We start from the raw sequence: 17,276 nt of genomic DNA on the forward strand, positions 1-17,276 counted from the left end.
AGTGGCTTCTGTCTGGCCACTCCACCATACAGGCCTGATTGGTGGATTGCTGCACAGATGGTTGTCCTTCTGGAAGGTTCTCCTCTATCCACAGAGGAATGCTGTAGCTCTGACAGAGTCACCGGGTTCTTGGTCACCTCCCTGACTAGGGCCCTTCTCCCCCGATCGTTCAGTTTAGATGGCCGGCCAGCTTAAGGAAGAGTCCTGGTGGTTCTGAATTTCTTCCATTTACTGATGATGGAGGCCACTGTGCTCATTGGGACCTTCAAAACAGCAGATATTTTTCTGTACCCTTCCCCAAATTTGCCTCAAGACAATCCTGTCTGGGAGGTCTACAGACAATAACTTTGACGTCATGCTTGGTTTGTGCTCAGACATGCACTGTCAAGTGTGGGACCTTTTATATAGACCAGTGTGTGCCTTTCCAAGTCATGTCAGGGCAGTACGGATGGTGTAATGGTTAGCATTACTGCCTCACAGCACTGAGGTCATGGGTTCGATTCCCACCATGGCCCTAACTGTGTGGAGTTTGTATATTCTCCCCGTACTTGCGTGGGTTTCCTCCGGGTACTCCTGTTTCCTCCCACAATCCAAAAATATACTGGTAGGTTAATTGACTCCCAACAAAATTAACACTAGCATGAATGTGTCTGTGTGTACATGTGGTAGGGAATATAGATTGTAAGCTCCATTGGGGCAGGGACTGATGTGAATGGGCAAAATATTCTCTGTAAAGCGCTGCGGAATATGTGTGCGCTATATAAATAACTGGTAATAATAATAATAATGTCCCATCGACTACATTTACCACAGGTGGACTCCAATTAAGCTGTAGGAACATCTCAAGGATGATCAGTGGAAACAGGATGCACTTGACCTCAATTTTGAGCTTCATGGCAAAGGCTGTGAATACTTATGTACATGTGATTTCTTAGTTTTCTCTAGCGTCCTAGGGGATACTGGGATGGTCTTAGTACCATGGGGTATAGATGGGGTCCATTAGAGCCATGGCACTTTAAAAATTCTTCAGTGTGCTGGCTCTTCCCCTCTATGCCCCTCCTGCAGACTCAGATTAAAAAAATGTGCCCAAAGAGCCAGGTACATTCTGTGGAGCTCCAGAGTTTTCTTCAAATTTTATTTTAGCTTATTATTTTAAGTCAGCACTGGTTGGCACCAGTCTGCCTGCGTCGTGGGACTTGGGGGGGACTGGTACCAACCTTTGAAGCGTTAATGGACCGGATCGCCGCTGACAGGACAAAAGCTCCTGAGGTGGTGTTTTGCTTGCCCCCAAGATGTGCACGCACTCGGACAGCAAGCCACGACCCCTAACAGAGCTGGTGGTATTAGGGCACGGTGAGTATGCATACACCCACACTGGAGTTTGCGTTGAAAAGGGGTTTTAACCCTCTATCATTTGGAGATGCTTGCCAGTATAAAAATCTTAGGGAACACCGCGCACCAATAAGTGGGTGCGGCTTCCCGGAGAGCGGGACCAGCAGCTTTGGGCACCATTTCCTGCTGCATCAAGCTACTGGCTGCATGTGGAAAGCGCTGCTCCTCCAAGGACCCTCCACTGCACCTGCAATTGGAACCAAGGAGGTTTGTAGAAGTGTGTGTGGGGTGGGGGGGGGGGCATTATACATGTAATACAGCTATTTACCTTATCTAAGGTTATAGAGCACTGCTTTAGCTTAGAGGCAAGGTCTGCTGGCTTCTACCTCTCTGTCTCCATCCTTGCAGGGCTGTCTGGGTTTCTGTGTTATTCAACCTGTTCCTATGTGATTGTTCTGCTGTACAGTATGTCTGGCAAAAAGGTTATATGCCAGTCCTGTAACACAAAGTTTTCCCCTACTCCGGGGGGGGGGGGGGGGTCTCTTTTGTGTACTCAGTGCAGCCTCCCTTCTCAGGGTAACGGCTCTCAGGAGCCAGCATAGCTGAACTCCAATAAGGGGATGATTACTGATATATCTACTGAACTAGCTACTGCCAAGCAAGAAAGGCAGGTGTTTAAAAAAATCTATGGATGATTTTCTAGTTCACACTGCTGACCTCAAACCTGCTTCCCAAACCCCTCTGCTGGTTTCACAGAGACGCACTCTGCCCCATGTGCTCCAGTCTTATTCCGATACTGACATGCCAGATTTGGAAGAGGGGGAGGTTGAGGGGGATAAAGGAGACTGTGCTCTGTCTCCAGGAGTGGAAGCTCTTATCTATTCTGTTAGAGAGGTCCTGAATATCCCTGATAAGGAGACTGAAACTGATGAGGAATTGTTTTTTAGTGTAAAACCTAGGTCTCATGCTACCTTTCCTGTCTCCAAAGTATTAAACACTTTTTTTTTTAAGAATCGTGGGTTAATCCTGACAAAAAGTTTCAAACCCCAAAAAGGTTGTTGCCTTCCTTCCCATTTCCCCCCTGAGGACAGGAAGGTGTGGGAGACTCCTCCTGCGGTGGATACTACAGTGTCCAGGCTGTCATGTAAGATTGTACTGCCTGTACCTGGAGCTATCTCCTTAAAAGACCCTGCAGATCGTAAGATCGAAACTTTGCTAAAATTCATTTACACTGCAGTGGGCGTCGCTTAGCGACCCACAATTGCTTGTGGTTAGATCACAAGGGCCATTGTTAAATATTGTAATAGAGGGTTTCGATACCATGCCACAGGATGAGCTTCTAACACTCCTGCACATATTCAGGAATCGGTTACCTTCATGAGTGAGGCAATTAAGGAGATTGGCATAATCAGCTCACGCTGTACGGCTATGGCTGTGCCGGCGCGCAGGGCTCTGTGGCTGCGACAGCGGACGCCGATTCCAAAAAGGGCATTGAGAACCTTCCTTTTTCGGGGGAGGCTTTGTTTGGTAAGGAAGTAAGCAACTGGATTTCACAAGCTACTGCCGGTAAGTCCACCTATCCTCCGTCTCCGGCTCCTCCGGCTAGACGTGCTTATCACGGCCCCTCTCTCCAGTCCTTTAGTGTGGCCAGATTTAGGGGCAGTGCCAGAGGTGCTTCTAATGCAGTTCGGTGAAATTGAGGTAAACCACGCAGACCAGTGGCCGCTGGTTCCCTGAAACATAGCTCAGCCTCTGTCAAGTCCTCCGCGTGACTGTTGTCTCCGGCTTCAAGGGGAACTTAAGGTGGGTGCTCGCCTCAAGTATTTCAGCCATATTTGGGCAGAATCCTACCGGGATTTTGGGTGAGAGACCTAATCTCCCAAGAATACAGATTGGAGTTTCGACAGCTGCCTCCTCACAGATTCTATAAGTCAGGTTTACCAGCTTCACCGGTGTCAAGAGTTACCTTGCTGGAGGCCATCCAGCGACTGCATCAAACGCGGGTTATTGTTCCAGTCTCCCCCCCTCTACACAGAAACAAAGGTTTTTATTCCAGCTTGTTTGTGTTACCGAAACCTGACGGTTCGGTACGGCCTATCTTGAACCTCAAATCTCTGAACCCATACCTGTGGGAGTTCAAATTCAAAATGGAATCCCTGAGAGCTGTGATTTCAGGCCTGGAGGAGGGGGAATTACTGGATATCAAGGATGCGTACCTTCACATCCCGATATGGCCACTTCATCAGGCTTACCTCATGTTTGCACTGCAGGATACTCACTTCCAGTTTCGAGCCTTGCCCTTTGGCCTCTCCACGGAACCACAAGTGTTTTCGAAGGTGATGGCGGAGATGATGCTACAACTTTGCGTAATGGGTTTGAATATTGTTCCATATTTGGACGATCTCATAAAGGCGGTATCCGAGGCTCGGTTGTTGGAAAGCATCTCCCTGACTACACGGCTTCTAACGGAGCACGGGTGGATTCTCAGTCTGCAGAAATCACATCTGGAACCATCGCAGAGATTGCAGTTCTTGGGAATTATCCTGGACACGGTGTCTCAGGGGGTGTTCCTTCCTGTGGACAAAGCCTTGACAGTTCAATCGATGGTGCGCTCCCGTTCTGAAACCTCAGAAAATCTCTGTGCATCTCTGCATCCACCTGTTGGGCAAGATGGTAGCCTCATACGAGGCAGTTCAGTACGGCAGATTCCATGCCCGTCCGTTCCAGCTGGATCTGCTGAACAAATGGTCAGGGTCACACCTGCACATGCACCAGAGGATATTCCTCTCACCAAGAGAAAGGATTTCCCTGTTATGGTGATTACAGATCTCCCACCTGGTATAGGGTTGACGCTTCGGAATTCAGGCTTGGATTCTATTGACAATGGATGTGAGCACCCGGGGGGTGCTGTAACCCTGGGGGCTCGGTTTCAAGGAAGGTGGTCGCCTCAAGAGGCCTCTCTTCCAATAAACATTCTGGAACTCAGGGCGATTTACAATGCCCTTCTACAAGCCTCTTCTCTTCTCCATCATCAGGCCATACAGGTCCAGTCGGACAACGCTTCGGCATTGGTGTACATAAACAAACAAGGAGAAACAAAAAAAGCAGGGCCGCAATGCGAGAGGTGTCCAGGATACTCCTCTGGGCGGAACGGAACGCCAGGGCCTTGTTGGCCATCTTCATTCCAGGAGTAGACAACTGGGAAGCAGACTTCCTGAGCAGACATGATCTGCACCCAGAGGAGGGGGGCCTTCACCCACAGGTATTTCAACTGTTGGTTTAACGATGGGGCTGCCCTTCTGATCGACATGATGGCTTCTCAACAAGAAGAGGCATCGCTACTGCTCCAGGACAAGGGATCCACAGGCTGCAGAGGTGGACACTTTGATAGTGCCGTGGGTTTACCAGTTTGTCTATCTGTTCCTCTGATTCCTCTCATTCTCAGGGTCCTAAAAAGACTGAAAAGGGAAAGCGTCCAGGCAATTCTCATTGCTCCGGATTGGCCTCGCCTGGCCTGGTATGCGGATCTCCTGGCCATGTCCCTCGAAGAGCCCTGGCCTCTGCCGCTTCAAAAGGATCTTCTTATGCAAGGGCAGTTCGTCCATCCAGACTTATCGCGGCTATGTTTGGCGGTTGAAAGGGCGATATTAACCTTAGCGGGAAGCCCTTTCTGGGTTATCTCCACTATGGTCCAGGCTCGGAAGGTGGTTACTTCCAAGCATTACCACCGCATCTGGAAGAAGTATATCTCCTGGTGTGATGGTCGACAGTACTCCACTGTAGATTTTCATCAGGGTAGGTTATTGCTCTTCCTGCAAGCTGGTGTGGATATGGCCTTTGTTTAGGCTCCATTTAAGGTTCAGATCTCAGCCCTGTCTATTTTCTTCCAGAGACAGTTGGCTTTTGTCCTGGAAGTCCAGACGTTCTTCAAAGGTGTCCTTCATATTCAGCCACCTTTTGTACTTCCCACGGCAACGTGGGATCTCAATTTGGTTCTGACTTTTCTCCAGTCTGAATGGTTTGAACCAATACACCGGGTGGACATGAAATACTTGACTTGGAAGGCTGTCATGTTGTTGGCCTTGGCCTCAGCGAGGCATGTCTGGGTATTGGGGTCCTTATCCTGTAAGAGCCCTTATCTGGTATTTCACGAGAATAGAGCGGAGCTCAGGACTCGCCGGCAGTTTCTGCATAAGGTGGTGTCGGCAGTTCACATCAACCAGCTGATCGTGGTTCCTGTGTTGTCTGACACGTCAGTTTCTTCAAAATCCATGGACGTTGTTCGAGCTTTGAAGATTTATGTCAAGAGAACAGCTCGTCACCGGAAATCTGATTCCCTTTTTGTTCTCTGACGCTACAATGATTAGATGTCCTGCTTCAAATCAGTCAATTGCTCGTTGGATTCGGATGGCAATCCAACAGGCTTACTATTTGGCAGCCTTGCTGCTGCCGGGTTCTATTCAGGCCCACTGGATGGTGGGTTCTTCCTGGGCATCTGCTCGTTGTGTCTCGGCTTTGCAGTTATGCCGAGCAGCTACTTGGTCTGGTTCGAACACATTTGTTCAGTTTTACAAGTTCGATACTTTAGCTTCAGAGGACCTTCAATTTAGTAGCTCGGTTTTGCAGGGGTCTCCGCACTCTCCCACCCTGTCTGGGAGCTATGGGACATCCCCATGTTACTAAGACCATCCCAGTATCCCCTAGGACGTTAGAGAAAATAGGAATTTCCTAGAAGAATCCTTTTCTCCTAGTCCGTAGGGATACTGGGAGCTCGCCTCCATGCTTCGTTGTTCCTTCAAGCATTATTCATTTTGTGTTGGTTAGGTCTGCTGCTGTTGTCCTTATTTTCCAGTTATGGTTAGCGTTGCTATCTTCTTCTTATGTTGTGTTAACTCACCACTTTTTCTTATCTATTTTCCTCCTCTTAAAGTATGTCCGTCTCCTCGGGCACAGTTTTCCTAGACTGAGTCTGCAGGAGGGGCATAGAGGGGAGGAGCCAGCACACTAAAGAATTTTTAAAGTGCCACGGCTCCAATGGATCCTATCTATACCGCATGGTACTAAGACCATCCCAGTATCCCCTACGGACTAGGAGAAAAGGATTTACCGGTATGTAGGTATTAAATTCCTATTTTTTATTTTTAATAAATGCAAAAATCACAAAGAACTTTTTTCACGTTGTCATTATGGGGTATTGTGTGTAGAATTTTGAGGAAGAAATTAAATTTATTCCATTTTAGAATAAGGCTGTAACATAACAAAATGTGGAAAAAGTGAAGTGCTTTGAATACTTTCCGGGTGCATTGTACCATAATACCGAATAATAATAGACATAACTATTGCTTTACTCTCCTGAATATCTAATAAACAAATGCACCAAATTAAACTGCTTAGTTTTCCGATATATTTGGACAAATATGTAATGTAAGTTTACAGGAGTATGTGTAACTAGCAAGTGTATAAAACTGTAAAGCTCATAACTGGTTTCATCTCATTGATTTCAGACCCAACCCGGGACTTGTGCTTCGGAGACAGGTTTAGTCGTTTTCTACTGGACGAGTTTCTAGGATACGATGATATTCTGATGTCAAGTGTGAAGGCCTTGGCTGAAAATGAGGAGAACAAGGGTTTGTAGTCCTAAGGTGTGAACAACTTCTGTTCTCACATTTTGTCTACTGCGCTGTGTAAATGTGTATCTGTATCTTGTTTTCAGGGTTCCTGAGGAACGTGGTTTCAGGGGAACATTACAGATTTGTCAGTATGTGGATGGCGCGCACCTCATACCTTGCAGCATTTGTTATCATGGTTATATTTGTAAGTTATTTTACTAAAACAATTGTTCAACTTCTCCAAAATCCTGTGTATTAGATCATATCCATGTAGTCCTTTTTTAGCATAATATGTAATATTGTGTAAGTATGAGACTGTTATACTTCACTTCATGGTTTTAGGTATTTCTCTGACGTCCTAGTGGATGCTGGGTACTCCGTAAGGACCATGGGGAATAGACTGGCTCCGCAGGAGACTGGGCACTTCTTTAAAGAAAAGATTAGGTACTACATCTGGTGTGCACTGGCTCCTCCCTCTATGCCCCTCCTCCAGACCTCAGTTAGAATCTGTGCCCGGCCTGAGCTGGATGCACTTAGTGGGCTCTCCTGAGTTCACTATAAAGAAAAGTATTTGTTAGGTCTTTTATTTTCAGTGAGATCTGCTGGCAACAGACTCACTGCTACGTGTGACTTAGGGGAGAGAAGCAAACCTACCTGCTTGCAACTAGCTTGTGCTTCTAGGCTACTGGACACCATTAGCTCCAGAGGGATCGAACACAGGGCCCGACCTCGATCATCCGTTCCCAGAGCCGCGCCGCCGTCCCCCTTGCAGAGCCAGAAGACGGAAGAAACCGGAGAAAATCGGCTTCTGAAGACTCCGGTCTTCAATAAGGTAGCGCACAGCACTGCAGCTGTGCGCCATTGCTCCCACAGCACACCACACGCTCCGGTCACTGGTGGGTGCGGGGCGCTGGGGGGGGGGGCGCCCCGGGCTGCAATTAGTATACCTTTTGGCACAAAAAAGCACATAATACAGTGTATAACACTGTATATGTGCAGAAACCCCCGCCATTAACGTTATAAAAAACGGGAGAAGCCCGCCGCTGAAGGGGCGGGGCTATCTTCCTCCGCACAGCCAGCGCCATTTTCTCTTCACAGCTCCGCTGGAAGGACGCTCCCCAGGCTCTCCCCTGCAGTATACACTACAGAAAGGGTAAAAAAGAGAGGGGGAGCACATAAATTTAGGCGCAAATTGTGATATAAGCAGCTATAGGGGGAAAATTCACTTTGTGTATAGTGTATATCCGTCTGTTATATAGCGCTCTGGTGTGTGCTGGCATACTCTCTCTCTGTCTCCCCAAAGGACTTTGTGGGGTCCTGTCCTCAGTCAGAGCATTCCCTGTGTGTGTGCGGTGTGTCGGTACGGCTGTGTCGACATGTTTGAGGACGCTTACGTGGAGGCGGAGCAGGTGCCGATAAGTGTGATGTCGCCCCCTGCGGGGCCGACACCTGAGTGGATGGATATGTGGAAGGTATTAACCGACAGTGTCAACTCCTTGCATAAAAGGTTTGATGACGCGGCTTTGGGACAGCCGGCATCTCAGCCCGCGCCTGCCCAGGCATCTCAGAGGCCGTCAGGGGCTCAAAAACGCCCGCTACCTCAGATGGCAGACACAGATGTCGACACGGAGTCTGACTCCAGTGTCGACGAGGATGAGACAAATGTACAATCCACTAGGGCCATCCGATGCATGATTACGGCAATGAAAAATGTGTTGCACATTTCTGACATTAACCCGGTTACCACAAAAAAGGGTATTATGTTTGGGGAGAAAAAGCAGCCAGTGACTTTTCCCCCATCTGATGAGTTAAATGAATTGTGTGAAGAAGCGTGGGGTTCCCCAGATAAGAAACTAGTAATTTCTAAGCGGTTACTAATGGCGTACCCTTTCCCGCCAACGGATAGGTTACGCTGGGAGACATTCCCTAAGGTGGACAAGGCGCTCACACGCTTAACAAAAAAGGTGGCACTGCCTTCTCATGATACGGCCGTCTTAAAGGAGCCTGCAGATACAAAGCAGGAGGCTATCCTGAAGTCTGTGTATACACACTCAGGTACTATACTGAGACCCGCTATTGCTTCAGCATGGATGTGTAGTGCTGCAGCAGCGTGGTCTGATTCCCTGTCTGATAACATTGATTCCCTTGACAGGGACACTATATTGCTAACCATAGAGCATATTAAAGACGTAGTCTTTTATATATGAGAGATGCACAGAGGGACATTTGCCGGCTGGCATCTAGAATTAATGCAATGTCCATTTCTGCCCGGAGAGTATTATGGACTCGGCAGTGGACAGGTGATGCTGATTCTAAAAGGCACATGGAAATTTTGCCTTATAAGGGTGAGGAATTGTTTGGGGACGGTCTTTCGGACCTCGTATCCACAGCAACAGCTGGGAAGTCGACTGTTTTACCTCAGGTTCCCTCACAGCCTAAGAAAGCACCGTATTATCAAGTACAGTCCTTTCGGCCTCAGAAAGGCAAGCGGGTTAGAGTCCTTTCTGCCCAGAGGCAGGGGTAGAGGGAAAAAGCTGCACCATACAGCCAGTTCCCAAGAACAAATATCCTCCCCTGCTTCCACTAAGTCCACCGCATGACGCTGGGGCTCCATATGTGGAGCCAGGTGCGGTGGGGGCCCGTCTCCGGAACTTCAGCGACCAGTGGGTTCGCTCACAGGTGGATCTCTGGGTTCTACAAGTGGTATCTCAGGGATACAAGCTGGAGTTCGAGACGTCTCCTCCTCGCCGTTACCTCAAATCAGCCTTGCCAGCTACTCCCCAGGACAGGGAGGTAGTACTGGCGGCAATTCACAAGCTGTACCTCCAGCAGGTGATAATCAAAGTTCCCCTCCTTCAACAGGGATGGGGTTACTATTCCACAATGTTTGTGGTACCGAAACCAGACGGTTCAGTGAGACCCATTCTAAATTTGAAATCCTTGAACACTTATATAAGGAAGTTCAGGTTCAAAATGGAATCGCTCAGGGCGGTTATTGAAAGACTGGAAGAGGGGGATTACATGGTATCACTGGACATCAAGGATGCTTACCTACATGTCCCCATTTACCCACCTCACCAGGTGTACCTCCGTTTTGTGGTACAGGACTGCCATTACCAATTCCAGACGTTGCCGTTTGGTCTGTCCACGGCACCGAGGGTATTTACCAAAGTAATGGCCGAAATTATGATACTCCTTCGAAAGAAGGGAGTTATAATTATCCCGTACTTGGACGATCTCCTTATAAAGGCGAGGTCCATGGAGCAGTTGTTGGTCGGAGTAGCTCTATTTCAGGAAGTGCTACAACAGCACGGCTGGATTCTGAATATCCCAAAGTCGCAGCTGGTTCCTACGACGCGTCTGCTGTTCCTGGGTATGATTCTGGACACAGAACAGAAGAAGGTGTTTCTCCCGGAGGAGAAGGCCAAGGAGTTGTCATCTCTGGTCAGAGACCTCCTGAAACCAAAACAGGTGTCGGTGCATCACTGCACGCGAGTCCTGGGAAAGATGGTAGCTTCTTACGAGGCAATTCCATTCGGCAGGTTCCATGCAAGGATCTTTCAGTGGGATCTGTTAGACAAGTGGTCCGGATCGCATCTTCAGATGCATCGGCTGATCACCCTGTCCCCGAGGGCCAGGGTGTCTCTGCTGTGGTGGCTGCAGAGTGCTCATCTTCTCGAAGGCCGCAGATTCGGCATACAGGACTGGGTCCTGGTGACCACGGATGCAAGCCTCCGAGGTTGGGGGGCAGTCACTCAGGGAAGAAACTTCCAAGGACAATGGTCGAGTCAGAAGGCTTCCCTACACATAAATATTCTGGAACTAAGGGCCATTTACAATGCCCTAAGTCAGGCAAAACCCCTGCTTCAAAACCAGCCGGTGCTGATTCAGTCAGACAACATCACGGCGGTCGCCCATGTAAACCGACAGGGCGGCGCAAGAAGCAGGATGGCGATGGCAGAAGCCACAAGGATTCTCCGATGGGCGGAAAATCACGTGATAGCACTGTCAGCAGTGTTCATTCCGGGAGTGGACAACTGGGAAGCAGACTTCCTCAGCAGGCACAACCTCCACCCGGGAGAGTGGGGACTTCATCCAGAAGTCTTCCAGCTGATTGTAAATCGTTGGGAAAGGCCACAGGTGGACATGATGGGGTCCCGCCTCAACAAAAAGCTAAAAAGATATTGCGCCAGGTCAAGGGTCCCTCAGGCGATAGCTGTGGACGCTCTAGTGACACCGTGGGTGTACCAGTCGGTTTATGTGTTCCCTCCTCTTCCTCTCATACCAAAGGTACTGAGGATAATAAGAAAGAGAGGAGTAAGAACTATACTCATCGTTCCGGATTGGCCAAGAAGAACTTGGTACCCGGAACTACAAGAAATGATCTCAGAGGACCCTTGGCCTCTGCCGCTCCGACAGGACCTGCTACAGCAGGGGCCCTGTCTGTTCCAAGACTTACCGCGGCTGCGTTTGACGGCATGGCGGTTGAACGCCGGATCCTGATGGAAAAGGGCATTCCGGTTGAAGTCATTCCTACGCTGATAAAAGCTAGGAAGGATGTGACAGCAAAACATTATCACCACATATGGCGAAAATATGTTGCTTGGTGTGAGGCTATGAAGGCCCCAACAGAAGAATTTCAGCTGGGTCGATTTCTGCACTTCCTACAGTCAGGAGTGACTATGGGCCTAAAATTGGGATCCATTAAAGTCCAGATTTCGGCCCTGTCGATTTTCTTTCAAAAAGAACTGGCTTCACTGCCTGAAGTTCAGACGTTTGTTAAGGGAGTGCTGCATATTCAGCCCCCTTTTGTGCCTCCAGTGGCACCTTGGGATCTCAACGTTGTGTTGGATTTCCTAAAATCACATTGGTGTGAGCCACTTCAGACCGTGGAGTTGAAATATCTCACGTGGAAAGTGGTCATGCTTTTGGCCTTGGCTTCGGCTAGGCGTGTGTCAGAATTGGCGGCTTTGTCATGTAAAAGCCCCTATCTGATCTTCCATATGGACAGGGCAGAATTGAGGACTCGTCCCCATTTTCTCCCTAAGGTGGTATCAGCGTTTCATTTGAACCAACCTATTAGTTATCACGAGTTGTACGGTGTGATTGGTGTGGCTGGTATGAGTCTTACCCTGGATTCCAAATCCTTTCCTTGTAATGTCAGCTCTTCAGGGCACAGTTTCCCTAACTGAGGTCTGGAGGAGGGGCATAGAGGGAGGAACCAGAGCACACCAGATGTAGTACCTAATCTTTTCTTTAAAGAAGTGCCCAGTCTCCTGCGGAGCCCGTCTATTCCCCATGGTCCTTACGGAGTACCCAGCATCCACTACGGACTACGAAAAATAGATTTACCGGTGAGTAAAATCTTATTTTTTTCCCTGTGCTCAGCACACCCTTCGAAGGGTGCTGGCATTTAGATTATGATTGCCCCCCATTCTTCCCAATGTCTAGTCTGAAATGTTGTTTTCTTTTGTGTCTGCTCATTTTATTTTTCCATTGTGTGATTTATGTTGTCCTTGTTCTACTTTCTGTAGACTCTATCAGTCTCTATGCTCCTGCGGTATTCTCACCATCAAATATTTGTCTTTATTGGTAAGTGACCTACCTGAAAAGGCATCATGATTTTCTTTTGTCTTCCAGAACATCCCCTTCTGCTATGTTGTGCTTTTTATCCCCCTTAACATTTATTAACAGCCTGTCTTCCCATTTATCCCACCCTTCCCCTCTGTCCCTACACAGTGGACTTGCTGCAGATGTTGGAGATGAATATGAGTATTGCATTCCCTGCTGCCCCTCTGCTCACTGTGATACTGGCACTTGTAGGTAAGAACGCTGCAACACTACAGATGTATATCCTGCATTGACCTGCGAGCCTGTAGTCATTCACTCTCTCTCTCTCTCCCTGGGTAGGAATGGAAGCCATCATGTCTGAATTCTTCAATGACACTACCACTGCCTTCTACATTATCCTCATAGTGTGGCTTGCCGATCAGTATGATGCCATTTGCTGTCACACGAACACCAGCAAGAGACACTGGCTCAGGTCTGCTAATTACCCCTTTCATGGGGTGCTTCATGTTCATTCTGTCTAAACACACATAGGGGTAGACTTTTATTATTTCTCAGTATGGGGGAGAGGCGGTATCTGCACACATTATGTGCACTGATACCACTTCTCCCCCATGTATAACTGGCGGTGTGAGCTCACTGACAGGGGCACTATGCTCCCATGTCTTAATCTGCGCTGCTGTCTACAAGATAGCGAGCCGATATGCTGAGCAATGTATGAACGGTCAGTTGCACTGACTATTCGGACACCTGCAGTTATGGATTTTGACAGCTGCAGGTGTCGTTGCCCATTCACCACAGCAGGGACTGCACTGTCCCTGGTTGCAGCTGCTGCTGGCTCCAGGCTGCATTGGAGATCTTGCGATAGTAACAAGATCTTGCGCGTGCCCAGTGGAGCTAGCTGCGCGGTGAGACACCAAGCATCAGCCCTAGGCTGATGAGCTGTGGGGGTCTGACAGGGATCGCTGGAGGGGGAATTTTTCACTCCCCTACTCCGGCAAACAAGATGGTAATACATCTTGGCGCAGCTGCTTCCTGCTTCGCCTTGGTATATAGAGGTGATGTAGGAATAGAAATACCAGCACAATCAGTGCCTGGATAATTATCTACCCCACAGTGTACATCCACTCCCATTCTTTATGTTCTTAGTGGTGAACATTATTAAAACCTGTGCAAGGCAATAATGGAACAAAAAAGCTGCAAGGGTCACAGAGGAATAAAAATGTGTATATTGAATTACAAATGTTTTGAACTTTTGACGTTTTTTGCATTGGTTTACTGACAATGCAACTTTAATACATATCTCTTGTTGCTGCTTCAATTCAACATTTTATTTTTGCTTGGTTGCCTACTTTTAGCACTAAACCCTGGATTACCCCTATTACATTCTTGTTTACTGTAGCAGAATATTAATAACATCCAATACTGTAAACAAATCCAAAGAAAAGGCAAAACCAGGTCCATAATATGGTTGTGGATGAATATTTGTTTTAATTAAACATCCATAATGTGTTTTTATATTTTAATGTCTTCTGATTTCTCTCTCCAGGTTCTTCTACTTGTATCATTTTGCTTTTTATGCCTACCACTATCGCTTCAATGGACAATACAGCAGTCTGGCCCTGGTCACATCCTGGCTTTTTATTCAGGTAACACAGAAAGGGTCCATTCTTCCCACAACAGCCCCTGGCCTTAACATAAAGAAGGTTATGCCGAGACTGCATGTTACATGAGATATCACAGAAGTAAAATTGTTGTATTGGTTAATGGCAGATTATTATAAAAAATAGTTGCTAGAGCCATAAAATATAAGCAAATACTCTAGGTGACACTTTAATACTGTATCTATCTAAGGGCAAACTAGATGAGCCAACTGGTTCTTATCTGCCATCAGTTTCTTTGTATGTACTAACTTTATTTTAAACCACTTAATATACATTCCTGCATACTTTTCTTACATAATTTTAATTTATGTACATGGGCTGATACAATATAGATATAGATATATGTGTGTGTGTGTGTGTGTGTGTGTGTGTGTATGTCTATGTGTGTGTGTGTGTGTGTGTGTATATATATATATATAATGCGTGTGTGTATATATATATATATATATATATATATATATATATATATATATATATATATATATAAATTATATGTGTGTGTGTGTGTGTGTATATATATATATATATATATATATATATATATATATAATTTCTCTAACGTCCTAGTGGATGCTGGGGACTCCGTAAGGACCAGACCATGGGGAATAGACGGGCTCCGCAGGAGACTGGGCACTCTCAGAAAGATTTAGTACTACTGGTGTGCACTGGCTCCTCCCTCTATGCCCCTCCTCCAGACCTCAGTTAGAATCTGTGCCCGGAAGGAGCTGGGTGCATTTTAGTGAGCTCTCCTGAGCTTGCTAATAAGAAAGTATTTTAGTTAGGTTTTTTATTTTCAGAGAGCTTCTGCTGGCAACAGACTCTCTGCTACGTGGGACTGAGGGGAGAGAAGCAAACCTACTAACTGCGGCTAGGTTGCGCTTCTTAGGCTACTGGACACCATTAGCTCCAGAGGGATCGAACACAGGAACTTAACCTTGGTCGTCCGTTCCCGGAGCCGCGCCGCCGTCCCCCTCGCAGAGCCAGGAGACAGAAGCCGGCGGGTTGAAGCAAGAAGACGTCAAAATCGGCGGCAGAAGACTCCTGTCTTAATATGAGGTAGCGCACAGCACTGCAGCTGTGCGCCATTGCTCCCACACTAACCCACACACTCCGGTCACTGTAGGGTGCAGGGGGGGGGGGGGGGGGGGGCGGCGCGCGGCGCCCTGGGCAGCAATTGAGTACCTCCTGGCAAAAAAGCAGCATATATACAGCTGGGCACTGTAATATGCATGAGCCCCCACCATTATTTTTACACAAAATCGCGGGACAGAAGCCCGCCGCTGAGGGGGCGGGCCTTCTTCCTCAGCACTCACCAGCGCCATTTTCTCTTCTCTCCACAGCTCAGAGAGAGGAAGCTCCCCAGGCTTTCCCCTGCAGAAGCACGATAGAGAGGGCGAAAAAGAGAGGGGGGGCACATAAATTTGGCGTAGAAACAATATATACAGCAGCTACTGGGTTAACACTAAGTTACTGTGTGATTCCTGGGTCATATAGCGCTGGGGTGTGTGCTGGCATACTCTCTCTCTGTCTCTCCAAAGGGCCTTGTGGGGGAACTGTCTTCAAATAGAGCATCCCCTGTGTGTGTGGTGTGTCGGTACGTGTGTGTCGACATGTCTGAGGTAAAAGGCTCCCCTAAGGAGGCGATAGAGCAAATATGTGTGTGAGAGGGTGTCTCCGTCGACAACGCCGACACCTGTTTGGATATGTGTAAGAGCTAAGGTGAATTTATTGCACAAAAGATTGGAGAACAGACAGGAAATCTACCCATGTCTGTCCCTATGGCGCAGAGACCTTCAGAGTCTCACAATGTTCACTATCCAAAATAATAAACACTGATATCGACACGGAGTTTGACTCCAGTGTCGACTACGATAATACAAAGTATTCAATATATGATTATTGTAATAAAAGATGATTTGCATATCACTGATGACTCATCTGTCCCTGACACAAGGGTACACATGTTTAAGGGGAAGAAAGCTGAGGTAAATTTCCCTCCTCTCGTGAGGAAAAAGAGCGGGAATCTCCAGACAAGAGACTGCAGCTTCCCACAAAGAATTCTCAGGCAGTATCCTTTCCCCACTAGGGCCAGGATGTGATGGGAATCTTCCCCTAGGGTGTCACGTTTGCCCAGAAGGTAGCCCTAGCTATTCTCAGGGATCCTGCAGATAGCGTGCACATTCTGGTACACTACTCAGACCGGCGATTGAGTCGGCATGGGTTTATAGCGCTGGGGCGGCGTGGACAGGTACCTTATCAGCAGAAATTGAGACCCTAGTATGTGTATATATATATATATATATATATATATATATATATATATATATGTATATAGAGAGATATGTATATATATTAAAGATGCTGTCTTAAGAGATATATATAATCAAACATGCCCAAAGAGACATGAGTATACTGGGTCCTAGAGTCAAAGCTATGTCGATTTCTGCTTGACGTGTCATGTATGATATGCAATGGACTGATGATGACAACTTAAGTGGCATATGGAAGGCTGAGGATTGTGTGGAGAAGGGTTCTCGGACCTGGTCTCCACGGCTATAGCTGGTAATTCGGATATTTTGCCTTATATTCCTGCACAGCCTAGGAAAGCACGTCATTATCAAATGTAGCTTTTCGAACAAAGAAACATGAAAGGCCGAGATGCGTCCTTTCTTGCCAGAGGAAAGAAGCTGCACAACACAGCTAGTTCCCAGGAACAGAAGTCCTCCCCGGCCTCTATGAAAATCCACAGCATGTCGCTGGGGCTCCACAGACGGAGCTAGGCCCGGTGGGGGCACGCTTTCGTAAGTTCTGCAACAAGTGGGTTCACTCCCTGTTAGATCCCTGGGCAATAGATATTGTGTCTCAGGGATACAAGCTGGACTTTAAGAAGATGCCTCCTCACTGACGGCCCTGCCGGCTTCCCCCCACGAGAGGGAAACAGGGTTAACTGCAATTCACAAATTGTATCTTCAACAGGTGGTGGTCAAGGTTACCCTCCTTCGACAAGGAGGGGGTTATTATTCGACCATGTGGTAGTCCCGAAACCAGACGGTTCTGTCAGACCCATATTGAATTTAAAATCCCTGAACATATACCTGAAAAG

The 17,276-nt window shown here is 47.5% G+C and overlaps 1 protein-coding gene across 1 annotated transcript in view; it reads left to right on the forward strand.

Moving 5' to 3' along the window:
* Positions 1 to 17,276, forward strand: part of TMEM259 (transmembrane protein 259) — a 160,153-nt gene that overhangs the window by 114,162 nt on the left and 28,715 nt on the right. Inside the window, exons 6-11 of the mRNA XM_063914368.1 lie at positions 6,837 to 6,959; positions 7,046 to 7,146; positions 12,476 to 12,533; positions 12,681 to 12,764; positions 12,852 to 12,984; positions 14,059 to 14,158. Of these exons, the coding sequence (XP_063770438.1) occupies positions 6,837 to 6,959; positions 7,046 to 7,146; positions 12,476 to 12,533; positions 12,681 to 12,764; positions 12,852 to 12,984; positions 14,059 to 14,158 (599 nt within the window). The remainder of the gene's footprint in view (positions 1 to 6,836; positions 6,960 to 7,045; positions 7,147 to 12,475; positions 12,534 to 12,680; positions 12,765 to 12,851; positions 12,985 to 14,058; positions 14,159 to 17,276) is intronic.

Source organism: Pseudophryne corroboree, chromosome 1 (assembly GCF_028390025.1).
Source record: "Pseudophryne corroboree isolate aPseCor3 chromosome 1, aPseCor3.hap2, whole genome shotgun sequence".
In the NCBI taxonomy this organism is placed as follows: Eukaryota; Metazoa; Chordata; class Amphibia; order Anura; family Myobatrachidae; genus Pseudophryne; species Pseudophryne corroboree.